The sequence below is a fragment of the Pseudorasbora parva genome, chromosome 21 (genome assembly GCF_024679245.1).
Source record: "Pseudorasbora parva isolate DD20220531a chromosome 21, ASM2467924v1, whole genome shotgun sequence".
In the NCBI taxonomy this organism is placed as follows: domain Eukaryota; kingdom Metazoa; phylum Chordata; class Actinopteri; order Cypriniformes; family Gobionidae; genus Pseudorasbora; species Pseudorasbora parva.
The window spans coordinates 31,907,164-31,933,392 of NC_090192.1; the positions used below are offsets into that span (position 1 = coordinate 31,907,164).

Below are 26,229 nucleotides of genomic sequence, written 5' to 3' on the forward strand. Positions count from 1 at the left end.
ATATATAAAAATTAGGCCAGAATGTTAAACTCTTACTTGAAATGTCAATGCTCATTTCAGTAACATTTGGGTATCTAATTGTAATCCAAATCCTTTTAAGAAACTGAATTGTATTTGTAAGGGCAGGAGTCAATCAATGAACTTATGTAGTTATTTATTTGCAGTCAGGAGGCATAGATTCAACAAGAAAGACATTAAGTCTATGGCCAACATAAACACATACGGGTTAGAGACAAACACAAAAACAAAATTAAGAAAAAGGCTGATCCCTCCGTTCTAAAGAGAACCTCACAAGGATAACACCTCCAATAAACACACACACCCCTCTATATAAAAGAGCTCTGTAATATTGGAAAGTCTTTGAAAGGACTAAGATGAGGACCGACAAGAAAAGAATCGTTCTTCAGCTCACCCAACCGTCATTCGCAGTTCTCACTTAATGATTCAACAAAGCACACTAGCTTGACATCATTTTTAAAATGTGATTTTTAATTCTGTACATGTAATAAATGTGATGACAAGGTATTCAGTGTTGATTGCTTTTAAGGTCACAATTCCGCATGTGCTTGACGTCGCTCGCTTGGAAAAAGGGTTAGAAATGGTCAGTTTCTAATGTGTCCCACACTCCACTCTCAGCACAGGCTTCCATTGCACAAAGATTAATATCCTAGAGCAGAGACTTCCCCTGCTCAAAACCATAAACCTTCACACAGATTCAGAACATAATATTAAATCATAAATGATACATGATGAGCAAGCACATGTAATATACAGGTTACTAACAGACCATACAGTAAAGGAAAAAAACAAAACTGAATTTAAAAGGGAACTCAATGAATGCCAGAATGCTTCTGTAATATATGCCCAATTACTGAACCATCCGAAAGGCCTTGACAACTCCCATCCTCCTGTGAGGCTCATCTGAAATTTAACTCCCTGTCCGGGCATCCGTAGGGATCCATATTCCTCATCAGGACGCAGAAACAATACTATATCTGCACACGATGGGTGATGGCAAGGAGAAAATAAGCGTGCAGATAACATTCGCTCAGGCTCTTGAGGAGCTTTCCCTCTTTCTTTTAAAGACGAGTTAATGCATAGACTTTTATTTCAAATGTTGTTTTCTCAAGAGTAAAAGACATTGTGAATGATTAACAGCACACTTCACGCTCCCACAGAGTCTATTAGGTTTTACACACACATTAAAAAGGTGAAGATTACAAAAATTAAACAAGATAAACAGAATAACGGATGAAAAAGGAGAGACACGATCAGTAAGGCCGAGGTTGAGCAAGATAAATAAAAGGGAAATGGGGCAGAAAAATACAAATAATTGAGTAGACATGAATCTAACTTGTCTTGTTCTAAAACATCTTTCGATTCACATTGGAATAAGACGAGGGATTTCATTTCACTGTATTCCGAGTAGGTCTAGATTAATTTCTAATGCGGTTATTTTTCTGTCCCTCTGAACCTGGAGGCCATTAATCAGTGCTAGTGTTTCTCACAGTCAGAACACCCAGTACAATCAGAATCGAAGTTCACAGTCAAACACACTCTAAAACCAGATGTTCGTTTCACAAAGCGGGTTAAGCTCTAATTGAGGCTACGCAACCTGATCCCAGATCAGCTGTATAGCGGTAGAACAACAGCATATCTGCTTCCCTATCACACACGCACAGTCTCACGAGCCTGCCATCAAAAGAGGAGGAGGGAGAGAAGGTCAGGTCAAAACTCCCACCACTAAAACCAAAAGAACACCGCAATCTGACGAAGCAACATTTCCTTTACGAGGTGGCATCTTCCTCAAGAGTCAGGGTGGATGAGATTATACTTGAGGAAGAGAAGATGATGGGCAAAGGGATTTTGTTTATTATGTTAAATAAAAAACTTAAAGCGCTTCTGAGTACAGAGCCGAGGGAGGAGGAGGAGGAGGGGGTGGACCCGATGCTCCTAGCTCAGGAGCTGACGAATCTCCTTGTGCATATGACACAGGAAGTCCACGTAAGAAGCCCCACCATTGTTGCTCTTATCCTCCACCAGGAAGTGCTTGAAGATCAGCTCCAGCTTGTCTTCCTGTTTCACCACCATGAGCTGAAAGACGACAAGAATTTAAATTCATTCATTCTTAGGTAAAAAAAGAACACAAGTAAACACATGGAGGAAAGAACGTTAGTAGCAATTGTAGGCCTACTACAAAGTATAAATTATAATTTAAAGTAAAATGAAAACCCATTCAAATAAATAAATACAAATGAATTAAATACCTAGCATGGCTATGTTGTCCAGAAAGAGGTCACAGAACGTATCTTACATTCACACTGTCTTTTCCATGCAAAGCTCCTTTTGTTTAGTCAAAATATGGTTCTTTTAAGGAGAACCCTATAATCATGAGTGACCCTTGCCCCCCCCCGGTAGTGAAGAATCACAGATGAACATTAATCTGGACTGAAAACTACTCCCTTTTTCCCCTTAGTCAAGGTCACGCATAATACCTGGATTATCTTGCCTTCATATTTCTCATGCTCATCTTATTTTGCTAATAATTTTATTGTACTGAAGTCAAAAAACAAAAAAACAAAGACAACTGATCTAAGCTTTCAGAAAAGTAAACAATCTTTTCAGCTGTCCAAATCACAAAAATCACAAAAAAGCATAATATCAAGCCCTGTGACATATTTACCTTCATGTATCGTGAGCGCTGTGCCCTGACAGACTCGATAATCTCCCTCAGTCTCTTTGAAAAAGGATTATCCAAAGCCGGCAGAGAGGTCTAAATCAGCAAAACACACGATAAAAATTGCCAATGTTCACATAATATTTTTTTAAAACAGAAATTAACATGCAAAAATGGTTTTCAAGTTCAATGTGCTTATAAGGCAGAGCAATAAAACTTCTGTAGGAAATAATGTACGGAAAATACGTTTTCCTTTAAGTACTGCACTTATAAAGGGTCATACCATGCTGGGGTCTATCTGGCTGAAGGCTGGTGTGCCAAAGATGTTCTGAAGCAGCTCCTGCTGGGCATTGACGCCCACCCAAAGGAAAACGTTCAATCCATTCTCTAACAGGTACACTCCTCCCCTAGATAGTCTCTCCTCCGAGTCTCTCACTGCCACAGGCAGAGACATGCTCTCAACATCCAGCTGTTGCTGTAGAGAATCCAGGAACGTAACCATCACAGCTCAATTACAAAATCAAATGGGGTGATATATTGTGTTTGTCCCTCACCAGCGGAAGCAGTCGAGGGTAGAAGAACACATGGCTCTCGGCCACATCCATAGCGCTGACCAGCTGTCTCAGGTAGGCACGGTCATCCAGGGAGATGTCCGCCCCAGGCTGCAGAATGTCACTTTTCAACACACAGTTCAGATACACGGGCAGCAGCTTCATACATTCTGGTAAAATCAACTGTACAGACAAATAGACAAGAAAATATCAATACAACGTAAGAGGACAAACTAACTGAGATATACTATATATCTTTTTTTTATCACATACATTAATCTTGTTTAACACGTTTATTTGGTCATTATTTTCTATATCCTGTAAAGAAAACTATCAGATTGAAGGGTGATTCTCGCAAAACTATTATCTACAATATTTTTTCATGGTAAATTTAAGTGCCTTTTCAAAACAAAAGACACATGGAGACTCCAAAAGGACAGCAAATAACCAAATAATGTAAAGAGTCCATAAAATTCATACATTTATACACCAAAGCACCATAAAAAAACACAAAAAAACAGAAAAAACTTTTCTGAAATTAGTGTACAATCTGTGTACAGTGCCACAGCAAAGGGATTGTTTACATTTTAGACAAGTCAAGTTGTGATAGCGTTCAGGAACACATGGAGATGCCAAACACAAAACCCTAAACCAACTGCCTTGATCTGACCACATACACCTACTACTGCACACGGATCCATTCACAATTAATAAACACAGCAACATACTCACGACATATAAATACATGATCCTGAATGTGTGGCAACAATGTGAATGTAGTGAAATGTGTCTGTGCTTTAATACAATATGCGATCAGTGCATCGTTTGCGCATTGATATAACGCACTCACGCATGCTCACTGTACTGCAATCTTATTTACCTCGATTACAAACTTTATTTACATTCATTGAAACATTCCTAGCAGGATTCTTATTAGCTTTATCCAGTCGATAAACATATTTTGCGTATCATGGGATGCTGTGTTCAAACTGTATTTCACACAGCATGATGACAGAAACAATGACAGAGCTCATGTTTCAAAGCTAAACAGACACTGGAATTAATTTACTGAAAATGGCCACGAGTCACTGTTCTCTCTGCCATCTCTGTTGTTATAAGCCTGGTTTACTTTACATTAGCGCTGTTTTGGACTGATTGTAGATTTGCTTACTGGACAATTGGACAGACAGCTTACAATGAAATACAACGATTTAGGACAAATATATGTGCGGACTGACTTTCCTAAAAGATTGTGTATTGAGCAGATATTTATTTTTGTGGCTTAAAAAATGTTTCATAGAGAAATAATATTGATTGTACTCTCCTTCTCCGTTTGAACTGTTTTTTTTTTCCTTTCAAAGAGCTTAATTTAAAATCATTGATGCCACTTTATTCATTCTTGAAGCTAACTTTTGTATGTATTGTGATAAGATGAAATGTTTTGGACTTCTGCCTTGAACTTGAGAACGCGAGTACAGAAAGACGCGACGGGGGTGCGATAAACCTGCCTGTGAGACGTCTGCGGCGCGGCGCTTCCCGTCTGCTGTGCCGCCGGAACCCTAGGAGACAATTAAGAGACTACTTTTTCCAACCCGTTTTATAAATGCCGTTTGTCCAAGATTTTTGGGCCAAAAGCGCACTAGTGCCTTTATAGTTACGTGCAGGTAATTATAAGAGAAGACAAAAATAATTGTGTTTTTATTTCCATTTTATTTTATTTGAATGGTATTCACAAACAGTACTCAAATCAGATTTAATAATAAATATATTTAAATATAAGCTTTGACTGATAATCTGGTTTATCTCTGACATTTTTGTTTTGGCTAGAAGTTCTGAATGGCTGGTAAGTGGTAATTTAATGTACTGGGTGGTGAGTGAAACAAATTCAAACCCTCAGTATGTAATGTCTTAATTATATGCATATATACACTATTGTTCAAAAAGTCATTAAGAGTCAAGATTTTATTTATTTTTAAGCATCACGACAGCTGCATTTATTTAATAAAAAATACAGTAAAAAAGTAATACTATGAAATATTACAATTTAACAACAATTTTTATTTTAATATATTTACAAATGTAATTTATTTCTGTGATGGCAAAGCTGTATTTTCAGGCATTACTCCAGTGTCACATGATCTTTTAGAAATCATTCTAATAAGCTGATTTGCTGCTTAAGCAGCATATATTATCATCATCAATGTTAAAAAAAAAATCAAATAGAAAAGTTATTTTAAATTGTAATAATATTTCAAAACATTACTGTTTTACTGTATTTTTGATCCAATACATGCAGCCTCTGTAAACATAAGAGACCACAAAACTATAAAAAGATCCTCAACCCACACTTTGGAATGGTTTTGTACATAAAATCACTTAGAAACAGCATTGGTCTTCATTATAGCACTGTGTTTGGGTTTCCATAGTTACCTGCCCTGCTGAAGACGGACTGGCACAATTCTTGCGGTAACAGGCTAAGATCTGTGCACACTGATTCACCAGGCCATCACGTACATTCTTGGTAGGACTGCCGAGTACACTCCGATATGCTGCAAAGACATACAACAAAATATATTTAATACTCAAATTAGATGGTTCCAGAACACAATTAAAGGAGTGGTAAAACCGGATTTCACTTTTCAACCTTTAGCTAGTGTGTAATGGTGCTGTTTGAGCATAAACAACATCTGCAAAGTTACAAAGTTAAAATTTTCAAGCAAAGGGAGATTTGATTTTAAAGAAATAAATTTCTAAGGACTACACCAAATGGTCTGGAGGGACCTACAGCCTTTTCCTCCAGACCCGCTGACATCAGCAGCTACAATATTTATACTACAATATCTAGAATAATATTAAATAAGGGGGGCGAGGCCATTTTGCAATGCAGACGAAACGCTGTTATTTTCATCCGGATGGTAGGTCCACTTTGTTCAGCCTTACTAGGTTGGGAATCAATGGTTAAAATTTAAATCTCGCTCTCTGTGCTGCACATTTCCACGGAGGAAAGCTTACAATCGTCGCAAGTTCAATGCAGGATTCACACAATGGCTTATCCTGAAAGTTGGAGCAGTTCCAACTTTAAAAACAGAAGCCGTTTACAGACCTAACCTGCAAGTATGATTTATTTTTATTTATTTTCTATGTGTTTTCCTGTAATAGTTTGTATTGTAAATTGTACGTTGTAGCAAGGAAGTAAACATATGACAACGCTGTTGGCTCTGCAAACCAGTTTGTTAACCCTTTAACACGTACGATCACATTCTAGGCTGGTCCCTGCAGTGTACGATCACATATATGAGAACATTCAGTGATCAACTGACGAACTCAAAAATGTAAATCTGCTTTAGCGCGTTGACTGGCGCTGAGCCAGAGATCAATAGAGCTTATTGTCTTTCATTGTTTATTTTAGGTTTCATACACTTCAAATTGCATTACACACTCAAAAAAATGTCACATATCATTCAGGAGAAGTGGATGATCTTAGTTTGTAAATCTAGCAGGCTCCGTCAGTGTTAAACATATAGCGGTGGCCGGACGCCCACAGCCTGTGATAACTTTACCGATCAACTACCACAATCATTTTCTACCCTGTTCCCTCAATGTCACATTACATATATCAGGTGAAGTAGATGATCTTGTGTTGTAAATCCAACAGGCTCCGACTCCCTGTCAGTGTTGAAAACACATAATGGCTGCGCACCGCCCACAGCTCGTGATAACTTGCCGATCATCAAACACGTGAACTAGGAGGTTAGTGAATCAGAACACAGCTGGGCCAGCTAACCAATCTGAGCCCATTGCGTATTTTTGAGGGACTGGCATCATAGAACCCGGAAACCATCAGACCGTTTTTACAAGAAGGGACAGAGCAGTGTAGAATAAATGTAAATTATATGATGAAAAAAAAAAAAAAAAAAACGAAGCATGAACACCCCACAAACACAATCAGGCTGTCGAAAGAATGTGTTTTACCACCACTTTAAAAAAACAAAAAATTTACTTTTAAGACTGAAAAGAAAATACCTATATTATGATTAACTAACATGTGAAATGTGTAATAATGCCCCACCAAGATGCTGAATAGGTAGGGGTGTTGATGGTTATGACAATCAATCATCACAATTTATTAAAGAGTTAGTTCACACAAAAATGGAAATTATGTCATTAATGATAACCAAATAACACGTCAGCAGCATCACTGCGGAGTCGCGAACGCCGATTGAAAACAGACCCGAAAGAGAAGACAATGCTGAATAAAATCATAGTTGTTGTTATTTTTGGATCAAAATGTATTTTCGATGCTTCAAAAAATTCTAACTTATCCACTGATGTCACATGGACTACTTTGATGATGTTTTTATTACCTTTCTGGACATGGACAGTATACCGTACATACATTTTCAATAGAGGGACAGAAAGCTCTCGGACTAAATATAAAATATCTTAAACTGTGTTCCGAAGATGAACGGAGGTCTAACAAGTGTGGAACGACATTAGGCTGAGTCAGTAATGATAGAAATTTTCATTTTTGGGTGAACTAACCCTTTAATATCTTGCCTTTACAGACTAGTTTTATTCAATTATGTAGGTAAAATGGGGAGAAAGCTTTCCCTCTTAAAAACTAAACAAAAACAACACAAACCAAAATGTAACAAACAATGTATCAAAATAAAATAATAAACTAGCAAAATTAAATAAAATCTAAATTGGTATACCATAGCATACTACTGCAGGAAGCAGTGAGAAGGTGTTGATCAAATCGAAGTGAAAGGACGTGTGGTTTCACTCACCATATTTGGCGAAGTAGTTGATGATGGTGTCAGTCTCACAGTTCCTGTACAGGTCTGCCAGCTGAGAGCAGCAGTTCACTGCCATGTTATGGATCCGAAGCCGTCGCTGACCACTGCAGCTGGTGTACAGAACAGCACACTGAAGGGAAAGCAAGAAAAAAAAAAAGGAGTACAGACAAAAAGGTCAGCACAGCTGAGGTAACTAAATGTTGAGCTGACACGTACTAGACTAGACACACACACACCTGCATTAGAGCTCCAGTCTCCTCACTGAGCTTGTCATCATGTCTGAACTCCACGGTAACGGTCTTGTCACAGTCCAATCCAGCCAGCTCTACATCTGTGGTGTTGCTCATGTAGAATGAACCAAAGAAGTCAGTTGCCCGGATACCTGCCACAGCACAACACACAAGTTCAAATCAGCCTTTATGCCATTATTTCAAATAAAATGTAACAAATAAACAGGAAGTGGACAAAGGTTACATAGCTTTATGTCTTTATGAGTAAGGCAAGACAAGTTTATTTGACAAGCACAATTCATACCGAATGGCAATTCAAAGTGCTTTACATAGAAATTGATAAAATAGTGATAACATATTCATGAGAAATAAGAATACCATGTGTAAGAATTAAAAATAAAAACAAGGATAATTAAAACAGCTGTAAAGACAATTAAAAAAGCTGTGTAAAAAAGTAGTGTAGTGTAATAAATATTTATAATAAAAATGTTTGATCAACATCAGGACCACAGAACAGTAATACAAACCAAATCATAAATGGCACATTTATAATATATATGTATATATCATTAAATAAAATAAAAAAATAAAAAAAAATTGGGGGGGGGGGGGGGGGGGTGCAGGGCATTTATAAATAAATCTTTAGTGGTTTCAATGTGGCCCTCCTGGCTTTTGAGCACCCGTGTCATAATGACAGGTGATTTACACTACCGTTCAAAAGTTCAAAATGCTGAAATGGTAATAAGAAATGTTTCTTGAGCACCAAATCACCATATAAGAATGATTTCTGAATTATGTGACATTGAAGCTGCTGAGAATTCAGCTACAACATCGCTTAAATAAATTATATGTTAAAATAGAATACTATTTTAAATGACAATATTTTAAAACATAGTTTTTACTGCATTTTAGATTAAATAAAAGCTGCATTGTTTTAATATGTATAATGTCCTTATAAATGCACACCAAAAAAACACAATAACATTCAAAATTTGGTGTATAAAGCTTCATAATTCAAAATCTTTTTTTAAAATCATACCAAATCAAGCTTTTGGATGGTTATTAAAATTCTGGTTTATAGAGCTGTACCTGTGCTAGTGCGGACCCTCATCACTGCATCAAAGCCCATCTGCTTCTGCACATCTCTCCTCAGGTCATTGAGGAAACGCTCCTGGTCAGTCGAAGCCTGAAATAAACCATAGTGTGTATAATTATAATGCATGTTGTTTTGGGTTAAGCTGATTTCTTTGATGCGGTCATGTATGGTAATGATGACTGGATGGTATAGTTCTTTCTTACCTGGAAGTAGGTGTATTTGTAGATGGATCCACCTGTTGAAGTGGGGACCACCCCTAATGTTGCTACATCAACATACTGGTTGGGAAAGATGAAAAGGTCCACACAGCAACCCTGCGCCACACACTCCTTGGCTAAGGTGTTGTAAAAACTAACTTGTGGCTGGAATAGTGACTGCAAAAAAATGGGAGGAACTTCAATATGTGTCAAATTGAGAGGGTCTTCCTGAAAAATGTCCTTATAAATTCAACATTAAATTAATTAATTAAAACAAATCCTGTTACAATGTTCCCATAGTTCAGTTTCTGTGGTGATTATACATTTGCCACTGTTCATGATTCAGACACAGACATACAGAATGTAATGAGCAGTAGAGATTTTAGAGGAAAAGGTCATGGTACCTTCTCTTTATCAGTGCCCACTAGTTTCTTATCCTCCCTGTTCTTCAATTTGCCTGGAGCCTCCGCAATGGGAAGAGACGAATGGAAAACAAAGAGCTTTCCAGCACAGTCTGCTGCCTAGAAGACAAAACAGAAATGTCAATTAACTGAATGTTTCCACTCAGTATGGACACAAACAAACAAGAATCTTCCATGAATAACACTACTAACACTATTTAACATTTCGAAAATGTGTTACAAGGCTGACATCATTTTGAGTTAGAAAGTTGCGGTAATCATTAATATTCATATGATGATGTTCATCCACTGTGGATATGTGCTGATGCAATAAGATCACATACCTTGAGCGCTTCCAGTCCAGCCTGAATAACAGGCCCAAATACAGTCTCTGTTTCCCGCGTGTCTGCAAACATCTCAGGGATCTGATCCAACAAACTGGGGACAATAAACATTTTCATAATAAATGTAATTTCAGTTCAGGTATCCAAAGCCTTTAATGTGCAAAAAGGATTTTTTTTTATCTTTCTTTCTTTTTGTTTTCTTTTTTTGCAAGAAATGTATACTTTTATTCAGCAAGGATGCATTAAATTGATCAAAAGTGACAGTATAGACATTTATAATTTAAAAAAAAAAAACAATTGTTGCTTTCTATTCTTCAATGCATTCTGGAAAAAAATATCAGTTTCTGATAATGATAAGAAATGCTTTTTGAGCACCAAATCAGCATTTCAAAATCACGAGAGACTGAAAACTCATGTAATGGCTTATAAAATTCAGCTTAGCTATCACAGGAATACATTACATTTAAAAATAAATTTAAAAAGAAAATAATTATTTTTAATTGCATTAATATATTGCATAATTTTAATGTTTTTATTACATTTTGATCAAATAAATTCAGCCCTGCTGAGCAAAAAAACTACTTTCAAAAAGATTTACAAATCAAATATGGGTGTACAAAAACCTCAAACCTACCTCTCAATAACCACCCTGGACTCCGAGACATTGACCAGAAATCCATCCAGCAGGGGCAGAAACATGTCAGCCACATCTGACACAACCATCATTTGTGGCTGGGCAAGGGAGGCCTTCACATTATAGAAATGAAGCACTTTATTGTAGGTGACAAAGCCAACTCGAATGTTTGATTCCACATCTGGATTCTGTCTGCAGAAACAATAAATAGGCAGTGTCAATATTATACTATTAACAGTACATGCAAAAACATTCAAAATATTTCTTTAGTTGTTTCTGATGCTTCAAACTGCTTGGTGTTTAAACTCTCACCTCGGCAAATAATCCAACAGTGTCTTCAGCTCCTGGCATACGATTCCCACCATGCCGTTCTTCACAGCATTGTAGGACACGTCAATAAGGAAGATGTAGGCTGGCGGTTGAGGAAACTTGTTATTCTGTCAATAAATAATATTTAAATAAGCAATCTCACACATATCAGCACAGATTGCAGTGGCACGATTGGAATTTATACTGTACCTTACAGTAGTCCACAGTAGCCATAAACTCATAACTGCCCATTGAGAGCTCCGGTCGGTCGTAGCAGTCCACCCTCTTCCCTGTATGATCCAGATGCTGGAAGTAATGGGGAGGCACTAGGAGAGTAAAAGGAGAACAAAGATATTAGATGTTAATTAGGATGAATTCAACAGGATAAAAGTGTTAATGGAGCATGACTAACCCTCGGTGACACAGCTGCAGAAGCCACACTGGAAACGACGGCCACCTTCAATAAACTGCATGAACGGGCACATATAGGCCTTACAGCGATTACAGCGGATGGGACCACTTTCTCCATGATCTACGAGATATGGCGGCGTCTGCCAGTAAAAAGGAATGACATACCATTACAAACAGGCCATTTTGCAATCATTAAAGGCACACAAACATTTAGAGAATGCTGTATTTTACCTCATCTGGAGGCAGAGTGGCGAGGGGTTTAATGACAGCAGCCAGGGGCACCTGGGACTGTTTGGCCATGTCGGAATTGCAGGGAACGTTGTAGGCTGTACAACGGATGTAGCGGGGACTTGCATTCCCTTTAAAGAGATGAATATAACCCATATTTTATTAAGACCTGGAACTAAAAATAAAGCCAACTATTTTACTTACAATAAGAAAATTGTATGCAGCATAAAGTATTGAATAAGTATATTAAAGCTAGTCTTACATTTAAAACATAGACTAAATGTATCAAATCTCTATTCTTACCTTGATCTCTAACTTGGAATTTGGTGGTGACAAGAGGCGGGGCTTGACCTCTGACCCCTGTAGTAAAAGGTTCACTTCCCTTGTTTGCTTTGTCATCCTCAATAACCTGAATCTAAGGGAATAAACACCAACCTATGAGTGTGACGCACCTTTATTCATGAACAAACACCACACCCCAACCATTCACCTGATAAATCTCTTTATGCCCATAAATAAATAATCCAAACAGGATCAGTAAGTTTAAAAGTTTAACACCACATCTGAACATCTAAACCAGATAAAAGGAATATTCTGGTTTGAATAAGTTAACCCTTCATCAACCGCACCTGATACATAATATGAATAGACCGCATTTCTAAACTTCCAGTTCCAACTATCCTAAGTCCCCACACAAAATTACAGCAACCCTAAAGCTCTATTACTGCCCTCTTGTCATCCAACAGATGCCATCAATAGAGCTCGAGTTGCATCTTACCCAGAATATTCCTTTAAATGATGAGCCATGTTTACATTAATGAGAGCCTACTAAACCATAAATAAGAACATGCCAGTCATGCACACACTGTCACTATATAGCATGCAGGGGAGTTGACAGGAACAGGTTGACAGGTTTTGGCTGGGTACATTTAAATCATAATTGAGTCAATTTTTCAAATTTTTTTATTTAAATGGATAGTCCACACAAAAATTTAAATTCTGTCATTATTTACTACCCCCTCAGGTTGTTGCAAACCTGTATGACAAAAGAATACATTTTGAAGAAAGTTGGGAAAATCAAGCATTGACTTCCATTGTATGGATGAAAAGAAAATATATGTTATTCTCTACAGAAGAAAGAAAGTCATAACTTTGAAACAACATGAGGGCGAGTATATGATGACTACTTATTTTATTGTGTGAACTAGGGATGCCACAATTCTCAATATAATACTGAACCGTTCGGTATGGCATTCACGGTTCAATACGCACTTGTGAACTGTGTTTTTGTTGGTTTTGCACTTAATTAATTATTTCTTTTTCTCTCACTTTATTTCGGCTCTGTTTGAGTGTGCCTGTGAGTCTACGCGCTGATATGAGCAAATATCCAATCATTTGCACTAAAGTTAGGGGGTGTTAAGCCACGTTTTAAAGCATTCTTAAACGTTTCAATCGCGTTTTTCATGCAATGAGCGCGCACACTAAAAGCCTGTCAAACACACTTGATTACTGGACTTACTGGGCTAATACTGCTTATATATGTTAACCTTGTGTGCATTTGATACAGTTGGTTATGTCTGAAGTGAAAGTAAAAAAGCATTTATCTGTATACGAGATGCGAGTAGGTCTTAGTAGAGCAGCCTAGTGATTGTGAACACTTGTCCTTAAAGGGACAGCACCTCTAAAATGATGTTAATAAAACAACAATAGACAAAGGGGAAAATCACTCACTGCCCTTGAATAAAGAATTAGTATAGTAGCTTTTAATCAATGTACATTGAAAACTATATAGTTTTAATTTTAGCCTACATTTATTCATTTAATTTCATACTTAAATGCTGCTGTACAGCTCTAAGCTACCACTCTAAATCTTCATACATATTTATTTTATATTATACAATAAGAAAAAACAAGGTTTTTTTAAGTAAACTTAAGTTTAAGTCTTTTAAGTAAAATAAAGAAAGAGTATTACAATAAAAAAAAAATCTGTTCCTATCACCTAAGATAGGTAGAATAAAACCGAACACCATGGTTAACAACCAAGGTATGCATTGAATTTGAACAGTGGACTAAATGTATTGTTGCATCCCTAGTGCGAACTATCGCTTATCATGTTATAGAGGTGTGTCCATCTCAATAAGGAAGTTGGTCTGGTGTACAGAGCTAATATGTCAGCCCCATAATAAAAACAGACAATAAAATATTAATCTAGGTAGAGTCACTGGCATCCCTACGAGTAAGGAACAGGGAAATCGGGATACAGTATGACAACACAGAACAGCAGAGAGACACGAGGCACTTACTGGACTGGGGATTGCGTCTGGGTCTATTCTATGTCTTGTTTTCTGCACAGGCGGCATGTCACAGGCTTGCTTAACATTTTAACAATTTAGTCAGCAAATTATAGGAGAGGAGAGGGATAGAGAGAATCCAAAACAAAAGAAAAAGAGAGAGAGAGAGAGCAGAGAAGATAAACAGAAGTGTAACCACAGTTAGGGTTCCTCTGTTTTTTTTTACAGGCCTTAAATCACTGATGATTAATCACACTGTTTAGCAGGCAGTTTAAGAGACATGTGTGCAGTCATTGCGAGGCAGCACGTGCAGAATTGTTAAGCCTTGAAAAATCTGTGCATCTAGACATTGTTGTTACTTATAGCCGCCATAGTGCATGCATATCAGACACAGGAGACTCCAGAGCGAAGCCTTTTTTAAACACAAGCACATCACACACCTATATACATAGATATTTTTTATTACACACTGAGGGTATGTCTGTGTATGTGAGTGTGTATCAAAGTGCATTAGTACTGAAAATGATGGATAAATGCATTAAAAACCAGGGAGCTGAACCATTTAACAACAACAACAAAAAAACATAAAACATAAAACATAAAAAAATAAAAACAAGTATACTTTTTCTGAATAGAAACACTTATTTGAAATTGCTTTTAATCGGTTAACATTATTTTATCGTTCTGTTTAATATTTAAATTTGGCAGTCAACCAATAATTAATTCAAATAGTACAGCCTATGCAAATGTGATGCTGACGCATCAAACGTGAGTGAAATGCTTGCTCTCAGGGGTCAAATCATAATAGGCGATTCACATTGGCATTAGAGCTTTTACGAGGATGTCACCAAACATTAAAGGATTACATTCAAGAGAAAGAACGGCAGGTAATATGCAGCGTGTTGTGTGTTTTGAAATCAGTGGAAATTGTAGAGTAATTGAGTGTAGAACCAGGATGTAGATTTTTTTTTTTCTGACAGACAATCGAGGCCTGTTAACCGATCATTAACTGTTAACTGACAAGATTATGCTAATTAGAATTAAATTATGAATATTAGAATGGATAAGGGTGTAAAATTGGTCTTCCAGGGATTTAAAACAAGGCCCAGAGTCTCGTTGGTATGTGACGCTACCCTCTTATTCACTGATCCGCTCCCCACTACGCTCTGCTCACATGCTCTGATAATAAAAACTTTGTTGGACTATATTTTTATTATCTATTATTTAGATAACTGGTCAAAAAATTAATCTGTTAAGTTTGAATATGTTGCATAGAACCAAATAAAAAATAATATATTGATATTTAAAATTAGCATTTCCAATTTTTGTGTTAAATTTCCAATAAAAGTGTGGTTTTTTGATTTTATTGTCTTGTATTTTCTTTTTTATCAGTTTCATTAAAATGATTGAATTTAATTTAAAAGTATAATATTAATACAATTATAAAATAAAAAAAAAGCTAATTTAAAATAAAAAATATATGTATTTTTGCTTTTGCTTTTTGGCCAAGTGTATCCAAAGCTTTTAGTTTGGGGTGGAATTTTCTTTTTGTTGCATCACAAATTTTTAAACCCTGTCAAAAGTACACAAATTAACATAGCAGATATGTAGTGGACAGTGACTTTTTGTGTGGTATTTGTGCATGTTAGATCTGAATTGTTCATACCGGGCTTGGAATAGAATCAGGATCAAGCCTCTTCGGGGCGGATGGTGCTGGGGCAGGTGCAGCGGGTGGCACCCCATAATTTGGCTGCCCAGAATATGGCCCTGCATAGCCGGGCTGCGGACCTCTGACCTGCCCGAAAGCCCCTGGTATAGAAAGAGATCTTGTTAATTAATTAGGGTTGTTAAAGAGTTAGCTCACCTAAAACTAAAAATGTGTACTTGTTCCAAACGTTTATAGCTTTCTTATATACACTGACATGTAACTAAAATGATTAAAAAGAGTTTTCGGTAATCATCTGTGACAGTTTTTAGTTTGCAAAACTGATGCGCACCATTTTGCTGAGGAGGATATCCCTGCATTCCTGGCTGTGGTGGTGGCCCTGACAGGGAAGCATTGATAGGACTAGGTGGCATGCCAGGTTGTGAAGGGGGTACATGATTAGCTTGTGCCATTGGAGGCCCTTGCGATGACATTGGAGGCCCTTGCGAGGACATTGGAGGCCCTTGAGATGACATTGGAGGACCTTGTGAGGACATTGGAGGCCCTTGCATTCCAGAAAGGTGAGGCCTTGGTGGAGCACCAACTTGTGGTGGAAACCCAGTAGCGTTTGGAGGTGGACCTGAGTGATAAGGTGAGTGTTGAGAACCTGGTGGTTGGGGTTGCATGACACCTGGGTGCTGAGATGGAGTTGAGGTGGGTGGTGGCCCTCCAGGGAAAGTGGAAGGCTGGGAGGTGGGAAGTGGAGGTCTTGGGAAAGAGGGCTGTGTTGGAGGAAGTGGGCCTCCATATGACTGGCTGGGACCTGGAGGTGGGGCTGTGGAAAAATGAGGCTGAGAGACAGGTGGAACTTGAGGGAAGGACTGCTGAGAAACAGGTGGTGGGGCTTGAGGCTGACTGGGGCCAGTTGAGGAGAAAGGCGGGGCAGCATTTGGGAAAGGCTGCTGGGCAGGAGGTGGAGCTCCATAGTAGGAATGAGGGGGAGCCTGAGCCATAGCTTCAGTAGGGGGAGGCTGTGTGGGAGCAGTGGAGGTGAGTGTGAAAGTGGGAGGAGCTGCAGGTGTGTAGGCAGCGGAGATAGGGGCCTGTGATACAGAAGAAGGGGCTAGAAAAAAGAAAGAACAAATTGTTTACCACAGTGATGCTCTAGAAATCCTTTTATGATGTTACGTTTTTAAACAAAAAAAGTTATTTACCATAGCCTGGGCCTGCAGGGGATGGTGCGGTGGAGCCAACCTGCATGCTGGCCATCTGATTGGTCACCTGCTGCATGCTGACAGGTGGAGCTACAAACTGCTGTCCATACAGGGGCTGAGGACCAGAGAGATTCACCGCAGCTGGAGTGTAAGTTTGAGACACTGGAGGCCTGAATAAGCAATTCAAAGTAAGATCAAAGTAAGACCAAAGAAAGACAAGACAATGCAGAGAAACCAGGAAAAAAATAACTTTGCATTCATTAAAGCTGCTGTTCATAACTTTTTGTTCTCTAGCAGTTAATAAACAGAACTGCATGCATCTTGTGAAAGAACATTGCAGCCGGAGCTACTTCTCTCTGTTTATGTCTATGGTGAGTCACGCAGGGACTGTGCTCCTCCGCAGCGGTTCCTACCAGTCTGGTCTGAAATAGTACCCATATAAACACTTATTATAAGTGCCATAGTTACACAGGGTAAGACAAAAACACGGTTTGGAAAATGGTTTCATGTTGTACAGTCTCATTATATACATTTTTGTAAATCTTGAACACAAAAAATTTTACGGACAGCAGCTTTAAACATCAAAGGGAAATTATTTATAATCCTTTTTTTAATGTCATGTAACAAATAAGCCAAATATAAATCAATAAGAGGGAAAGAACATTGTTATGTGCTGATATGACCTCTGTGGTGGAGCACCTATCGGAGGTGGTCCATTTTGAGTTTCTCCTTGCCCAAACTGAGAATAGTTCTGGGCACCTGAGACAGGTGGTGCCCCTGATGTGGGGGGTCCTCTCATACCTTTAAGAGTACAGACAATAAATAATTAAACAGTTGATTGTTTTAGTAACACTTTTCATTTCAAATGTTCATGATTATCTGTAAGCAACAAGAGGCATTTAATGTAAACAAATAATACAGCCTAGAATATAGACTCTTTTCTCTCTCTCTCTCTCTCTCTCTCTCTCTGGACCTCAACTAAATGGTGGTGGTGGTGGTGGGGGGGGGGTAGTTTCATTCTTAGATCATTCTTAAAGATCAACCTAAACTATGCAGTTAATTACAACGTCACAAGCCACCTGTGCACCAACTAATTCTGTATAAATCAAAGCAAATTTGTACTTGCATTTGGTACCAGTATCAATTTTAGACTCTGTATCCAAGAATTACAAATACAAAAAAGCGGTAAAATACCTCCCTTGCCTCTTGTAAGGGAGTGGAAGGAGTTCACTCTATGAACATGAAAGGATGCTTAACATACTATAGACTTGTTTCCACCAAAATTACCCGGAAAAATTTGTACCAGGAACTTTTTTACAGGAACTTTTCTCCCCCCCAGACCTACAGCTGTCTGCGTTTCGACCGCGATCTAAAGTTCCGAGAAGATTAGGCAAATTAGTCCGGTGATGTAGGACTGCGCGCGACTGCGCGAATGAGACATTATCTAAACCGATCTGGTGTTTACATGTGATGACTTTCAATCACAATCATTTTGTCACATGCAGTTTGTCTGCCGCATCAAAAATGTCAACGCTGTTTTCTCCAGCAGCTGGAATGTGTTAACTGAGGCCATAGCAACTCTTAATGGCATTATATAAGCTATTTATTTGTTGTAAAGTGTAATAATCATCTCAGAAAAAAAAAAATTCTTCTGTCAGGCACAGTTAAAGTAAAAACTGCCTGGGGCAATATACGCTGTGTCATTACTCCAACATTATCTTCATAACTTACGAAATAAAAAGTTTACCCCTCAGAAAAATGAGCTTTCCTCTCGTCAACATGAGCGTGGCGCAGCGCGGCGCGTGCTGTCTCGTCATGTAAGGACGCACACTTAAAAGTAATCAGTCAGGTCGTTTACATTGTGAAAAAAAATTAATAACAAGTATGGAAGAGATTCAAGCTGTGCTGCTTTTGCTGGTTATGTATAGGTTTACTAAGAGGAAATTAACAACGACAGAAAAGAGCACTAATATGCAGATTCAGCAGCATATTCAGAAAGCTTGTAAAGCTAGATTTAAAATGACAATGTATATTATCAGCTATTACGGACATTGAACGTGAGATGGCTTAGACGAACGCGCGCCATCAGACAGAGAGCAAGACTGATATTTACTGAACGTAGACCGAACCTCGCAAAATACTTTTAAAAATGCCTGTTGAAATAAAAGGCTGCGTGAGCTAAACCAATCAGCATGTTCAGCGCCCAAGTCCCGCCCTCGAAAGTTCCTGAACTTTGAAAAAGTACTACCCCGCGAGCAGGGCCGTTTGGAGGGGGAAATATTTACCCGGAACTTCATTTAGACCCTGGTTCCTGCGGTCTAAACACACAAAGTACCACCCAAAGTTCCTGGTTCCTGGGTAAAGTTCCTGTGGTGGAAACGCGGCTTATGTTCAATCATTACAGGCACTGAGACTATTTAATTATTTTTTTTTAAAATCAAAACATCATTAGTCAAAAAAAGTGATTTAAATATCATCGGGCAGGCAGAATGACTGTCTTTCCATGGCAAAGTTTTGACTACATCCTGCTGTTTCCATTGACACAGGAGCGGCAGCACCCAGCCGTCCCGCACACTGTAGTGAATAACAAATCACAGGGAATAGAGAAAAGGACAGGCTGCTAAGCAGAATTAAACCAGTTACCTAGGTCAAGAGGAGAGGAGGAGGACAGGTCAGAGACTAAGTTTGTTGCAAGAGTCTTAGAGGGAAAGCTTGCATAAGGAGAATATCCTGCAATACAAGAAAGAGAGAGAAGTAAAAATGGGGGAAAAACAGTGAAAACAGGAGATGATCAGCGAAAAGAGGAAGCTGGGAGGGGTAAATCTGACTGTCACTTTCTTCTTCTTCGTTCGCACTATGAACAAGCACAGCTAAACGATTAATAGATTGTGCATATTCAACTTAAAAGGAATAGTTCACCCAAAAATGTAAATTCTGTCCTCATTTACTCACCCTCCTGTTGTTCCAAACCCGTAAAGGCTTCTGTTCATCTTCAGAACAAATTAAAATATTTTTTTATGAAATCAGAGCCATTTCTGTTCCTCCATTGACAGCTGTGCAACTAATTTGTGACACTTTCAAAAAATCATAACTATTGTACAACTAATCCATATAAATTGATCTGTTTATTATTTTATTTTTATAAGACAACCACGTTATATGATAAACAGATTTAATTTAGGCATTGATTTACAAATAAACACTGATCATCAAACATAAACAGAAGCTCAACCGAACCTGCATTACACACAACAAACTTCATTTGTTCTTTTGGAAGCTCAAACGTGCTGGGTAACACAAAGGAATGAACCTCACTGGTTCTTGTGGAAGCTCAAATGTACTGCAATAACACGTGAGAATGAACCACATTGGCTCTCACCAATCAAGTGAACATGCTTGAGCTTCTATTTACCACAACTGATGTGTGCGTTGATGAATGTTTATGTTAACTTTTTCCCCACCAAACGGAATTAGGGATGTCACGATACCAAAATTCCAGTAGTCTGTACCAATACCATAAAAATTGACAGAATTCGGTACTAATTTCGGTACCACTGCAAAATGGTATTATTTAATTTAATTTAATTATTTTTGTATTAAATTCAATAAGTTTATTATTTATTATATAATCATTATAAGAAAATAATACATAAACATTTAAAGGCTGTATGCGGTTTAAAATTAAACATTGTTTAATAATCATGTTTAAAAAGCTCAAGTGAAAAATAAGCAACCATCTAGGCATCACGTACATGCATAAAACAAGGGGAAATATGCATGTAAATGACTCACTTTTTTTTATTCCCTTAGGAAACAAATTATGAGATTTTAATGTCGAGGCTCTGAAAATAACCTATATTATATAACCTATATATTAACCTATAATAATATAAAACTGAATGTCTGATCATGTTGATAAAATTTGAGGATGATTCTCTCAAAAATTTAGCTTCTGTAAGCTTTTATGTAAAAAAAAAAAGACTATACATCCTTTCAAAAAGGCCATTTATATCAGAATATTTGTAATTGTGAAGAGCAGATTTTTAATTTTTTGCATATAAATCAGCAATAAACTGCTTCCTGGACCACTAAAGAATTTACTAAGTGTAAAAAACTAATTTAGTTGATAAAAACAGTCTGTCAGAGTCTGCGCGCTGCACTGAGATGTGCGTAAACTGACAGGCGCCTGCCGGTTTGTGAACGTGAATGAAGACGTAAACACTAGTAGTTTCTGTTTACATAAAATTTGTGCAAGATGATGCCTTTTGATTGGTTACTACATCCATCTATCAAAACTTTGCTGGCAAGGCATTGGCTGGCTTTATCCAATGGAAACCATTGGCGCTTTGACGCTTCCTCTATATGACGACTCATCAGAAAGGCTGTGATTGAAGGAGAGAGACCTGGGAGGGTTTATATTCCACGGAAGAGACTATTCTTACAGGGGATATCACCAGAAACTGATAAGATATTTCAAGAAGAAACTGATTGAACTGATATTTCATTGAAAATGGACATGATTGATTACTCTAACGCAAAACACTCATGCAAATAACAGAGTATTTTTCGTTTTTTTGGATTAAAAACCGGGATGCATTTTGAAGAGTGGACTTTTACATGGACAACAGACATGTATGTCGTTGTTTCTTGGATTTGTCCGATCTGATCTGAACGTCAGGAGATGAAAGATGAGTACTGTGTTTATTATGCTAATGTTTAACTAGCTAGTGCTTTAGCATTTCATTTAAACCTTTCCTCTCTGGTGTATTTATTCCAAAAATTTGTTCAGAGCATGAATGAGTGTTTAGCTTTAAAATGCTGCAGTTTGTGATAGTTGATTGAATAGTTTGTATAAAACAAAAATAGATAAAAGTAGCGACACGCCCAATTGCGTCAACCTCCCTGCCCACGAATCGGTGCATGGTTAAGGGGTTAAACTGACGTGTGTCATTGGTTCAGACTGTAGTGCTCTTAAATGCATTTAAAATATCCTGAGACCTTTTAAATGTTAACAAGTTTGTTATATGATTACATTTTTTAAAATGCTTAAGGTGCCCTCAACTCAACTTTTTTCTCTCTCTCTGTGGTCATATTTTAATATTCAACATGTCTGTAATGAGTGTGTTACAGGTTTGTGTTTTATTGGTTGTCTCCCCACAGCATCATTTGTGGGGCTTTGCAAATCTGTATTAACGCTAGTGTGGAATTTTTCTAAATATATTCACTCCTGACAGAAAAATAGGGGATTCTAGTCAATCTACTGCAGTATTTCCTCTCTCAATCAGTAGAAAATGTGGTTAACATATGTGTATATTTTATATATATATATATATATATATATATATATATATATATATATATATATATATATACGGCTACAGTCTGGAGCCTTGTGCTTAGAAACGGTTGAATGCAGCTGGGGGTACCGGATATACTCGGGAGTCGGTACTACCGGTATAACAGAAATGCTGGTATCGTCAATTTTTTTTTACTTTCAGTACCGACTTTGTACCAAAGTACCAGCACTTATGACATACCAAAAATCAGAAAAATGGTCAAAAACCCTGGCAGTGACTGAAAACTTTTTTCTAAAACAAGGGGTAAAAGTCTACATTTAATCAACATCATATAAAGCAATCATGCCTCTTCAGAAAACTTGGACTAAACAGCGTGATTCATATGGATTAGTTTCATATGGATTCGTTAACGATCGCTTCATGAACTTTTTGAAGTTTCAAAGTGGCAGTTGTGTAGCTGTCAACAGAGAGAAAGAAATTGCTAAAATTTAATTTAAAATATCTTCTTCAATATAAGACAATGTAAGTCTTACAGGTTTGGAATATGAGGTTGAATAAATTACAGAATTTTCATTTTTGGCTGAACCATCCCTTTTAGGACCTATTAAATGATAATAACCTGTTATAAACATTTTCTGAATCAGTCCCACTTACCTTGCGGTGGACCTTGTTGGTAGGCCGAACCTGGCCCGTTATAAGGTGCATACTGAGCTGGATATCCCGATGGCACGTGGCCGCCCCCATAGCCAGGCTGGGGGTAGCCCTGATACCCAGGCTGAGGCTGCCCATAAGGAGAGGCCATATGAGGTTGCTGGTTGACATTCATTCTCAGTTCATCCCTAACTCTGAAGACAAGGCAGAAAAAAAATGGGAAAAAGGATTAGGAGAAAGTGAGCGGGTAAATCTATATTTATGAGGTACTGCAGTGAGAAGTGCTTAAGAGGTCTTGTTAGTCGCTCTGATGCTTTCAGGGGCCTAAAGACATGTTCTGCTGGACTGCTGGCACAGCAAAACTCACGACTAATCATTTAAGCTCAGACCAGTGCAGCAAATGTTGACATAAAAGAGAATTTTGCCAGAAAAGCTCTTTTACTCTTCAAGCAAAACAAGGTTTGAGGTTTCTAAAAGCAAGCATTTTATGAATATGATAACAAACCCCACTATTGACCTCACACCTGTTTGAAGTGAAACAGGACAGGAAGTGTTAGTGGAAAATGTCCTAATGCACAAATCTAATCTGTTGTATACCACGGTCACATAAATTATGGGTAAACATTTGCATTCGTAATCCTTTTAACTTGCATGATGAAACTGCATTTCTTAATGAAACAGTTAAAGAAAAATGACAAAAGGATTTGAATCAAAGGGGAATTGATTATTTTGATCATGTACAAAGCATTGTAGATCAGAATAAAGCCAGGCGTGAATGAAAGCTACAAGGTGAAGGTCAAGTTCATCCTGAAGATGATTTAGCATAATTGTATTATATTATCATTAACAGGCATGAAACGATCACATTAACGATTTCCAAGAGTTTAGAAATGTTTAGAAAAGTAGCCTAAAATTTCCAAATACCCATTTTGGATATTATCATCAACTAACAGACCATATGGCCTAGTATTTCCAGTCAAATAATATTATATATATATATATATATATATATATATATATATATATATATATATATATATATATATATATATATATATATATATATATATATATATATATATATTTTTTTTAATCAAACAAGTTATTTAATTGTGATTAATACAATTATGTAATAGAACACAAATAAATAAAAGAAAATGCATTATGAAAGCAAAAAGGTGCTATTTTAATATCATATAAATGTTAAACTATGCCTGAAAAACCTTGAAGTGAACCGTGATCCGTTTTAAAACTCTGCATAGGCATAACACTATTTAAGAGGACTGATGACGATGATAAATAACAAAAACATTACCTATATTTAAAGAAAGCACACCCTAATAACCTTCACAGAACATAGCAGATGTCTGACGGCAATGTGTTCCACACCCATCCCAAACATCTGAGGCTCAAGATGAACTCACTAGCCTACACTTTACTGGAGTAACTCCCGAAGCTGCTTATATAATAGTATTTAATAGTGTCTACCACATATCAATTTCACAAACATCAATGAAACACAAGCAGATTGGAGTGGACTCAAATGACACAATTAGTGCCAGCAGACTTGCTTTCTTAACAGCAGGTGTTACGATGACTTAAAAATGCATGTGGAAAGTAGATCCAACAGCTATTATGAAATATCTACATCTAAAATTATTCTTCAAAACATCTTCTATAAAAAAATAAGTTTCCTCTGGTTTCTAGCATGTAACAGCTGAGAAGCTTTAGCACAACACAGGCTTGGCTAATATGTTGAATAATTCAAGGCAATGGATACCGTAATAGTATACAGTAACCCATGTGTGAGGACTTCCAGAGATAAACACGCTCATTTTCCATCTATCTGTCTGAAATTAAATGACAGGGCTGCTGCAAGATCTGAATATACCCAGAGGAGTTGTGTACAAGATCACAACATGGATGACAACATTATGTAAAGGGAAACCAGCAGAAATGGAAATTCAAGTCTGAGACTCAAACTCGAGTTGCAAGTATCTTGACCTAAGCAACCGGTTTCATGGCCTAAGGCTTGACACCAATGATCATACAAACAAGCTGCCTATAAAAATTCAATTGCTTGTCCATCAGTGGATGTGACAAATAAAACCTGGCAGAAAAGCAGGAGCCTCTAAAATTGAAATGAAGACAGATACAGTTGTCAAAGGGGTGTGTTCAGGAGTAAAACAAAACATCTCAATTACCCATTACATTTACTATGGAGGGAACTTCTGCATTCACAGAAAATGTGCATTAAAGTTTAGTGCAAGTGAACATTCCTTTTTTGACAACTTACGAACAAAATGATTACGAACGTGCTGTCATGTTTTTACTTTAATACACACAAATTTGGAAAGTGTAAGCAATAGAGAGGGATATGAGCGTGTTCCACAAATAAAATAAAAAACACAACTAAAAATACATTCATATCATGATATAAGAAGACTCCAAGTAGAAGAAATGTCAAACAAGAAGTTGAGTAACACAATCATAACATACAAGTAAAACAGATGCATTACAGCACCAACACATGTGCTAATAAAAGTGAATAACATATTATTAACTGGGCCATTAAGTTATATTACACACGTAAAGCTTTAATAATTGACTGTGTTTTTAAAATCACTAAGTGGCGTGTGAGAACATTAAATCCACTCACTCTCTCACCTCTTGCTAAGCTAATTTGGGATGTTTATCGTTGCTGGATATTAAATCACAACCAGGAAATGACCCACTTGGTCTGCCATCACCTATCTCACCTCAATAAACCCTTATATCGTATGAATTACAGCAAAATGTGTCACTTTATTCTATTAAATATAAATAGAACTAATAAATGACTCGACGCTGCGGCTCGCGCTGAATGTGCTAAGCTAAGCTAGCATTGACAGGAAAATAAATAACGAAACAAAAGAACAAATATCTAGCGCCATCTGACAGCTCACCTCATAAACAGCTCGATGGGTTAACGAACGAGTCGTCGGGACGCCGTTCCGGTTTTAAACGCCGGTAAACGCGATAAGGCTGCCGTTCTTTCACGGAAAGAGAGCAGAGACAGACGTTTAATCCCTTCCTCAAGCGCACCGGAAGAACTGAGGTTGTTTGCCACGTCTACATCCGGTCATGATGAAGTTGATGGTATTTTACTTTCAATTTTTGGACTATTAAGATTTGCTATCTGACCTAAAGGGTATGGCTCAGTGTATAGACAAGTAGGCTTTAATGTAGTAGATGTGCTGCATACTTTTATTTTG

At 37.5% G+C, this 26,229-nt stretch overlaps 1 protein-coding gene across 6 annotated transcripts; it reads right to left on the minus strand.

Moving 5' to 3' along the window:
- Positions 1-137: 137 nt before the first annotated feature.
- Positions 138-26,078, minus strand: sec24c (SEC24 homolog C, COPII coat complex component). 6 transcript variants are annotated; one of them, XM_067430438.1, is made up of 26 exons: positions 25,921-26,078; positions 22,979-23,169; positions 19,671-19,757; positions 17,711-17,828; positions 17,028-17,197; positions 16,166-16,936; positions 15,835-15,977; positions 14,181-14,249; positions 12,181-12,292; positions 11,881-12,008; positions 11,651-11,789; positions 11,449-11,564; positions 11,242-11,366; positions 10,930-11,121; positions 10,296-10,389; positions 9,955-10,071; positions 9,557-9,727; positions 9,347-9,443; positions 8,264-8,409; positions 8,019-8,157; positions 5,659-5,777; positions 4,737-4,787; positions 3,232-3,411; positions 2,961-3,152; positions 2,684-2,773; positions 138-2,094 (listed from the first exon to the last, which is right to left on the minus strand). In XM_067430438.1, exons 1-26 carry the CDS (start codon positions 25,923-25,925, stop codon positions 1,954-1,956), a joined length of 3,903 nt encoding a protein of 1,300 aa, XP_067286539.1. In that variant the 5' UTR covers positions 25,926-26,078; the 3' UTR covers positions 138-1,953. The 6 variants fall into 6 exon arrangements, with proteins under 6 accessions (XP_067286539.1, XP_067286542.1, XP_067286541.1 ...); XM_067430441.1 differs by lacking the exon at positions 19,671-19,757; XM_067430440.1 differs by lacking the exon at positions 14,181-14,249.
- Positions 26,079-26,229: the final 151 nt, after the last annotated feature.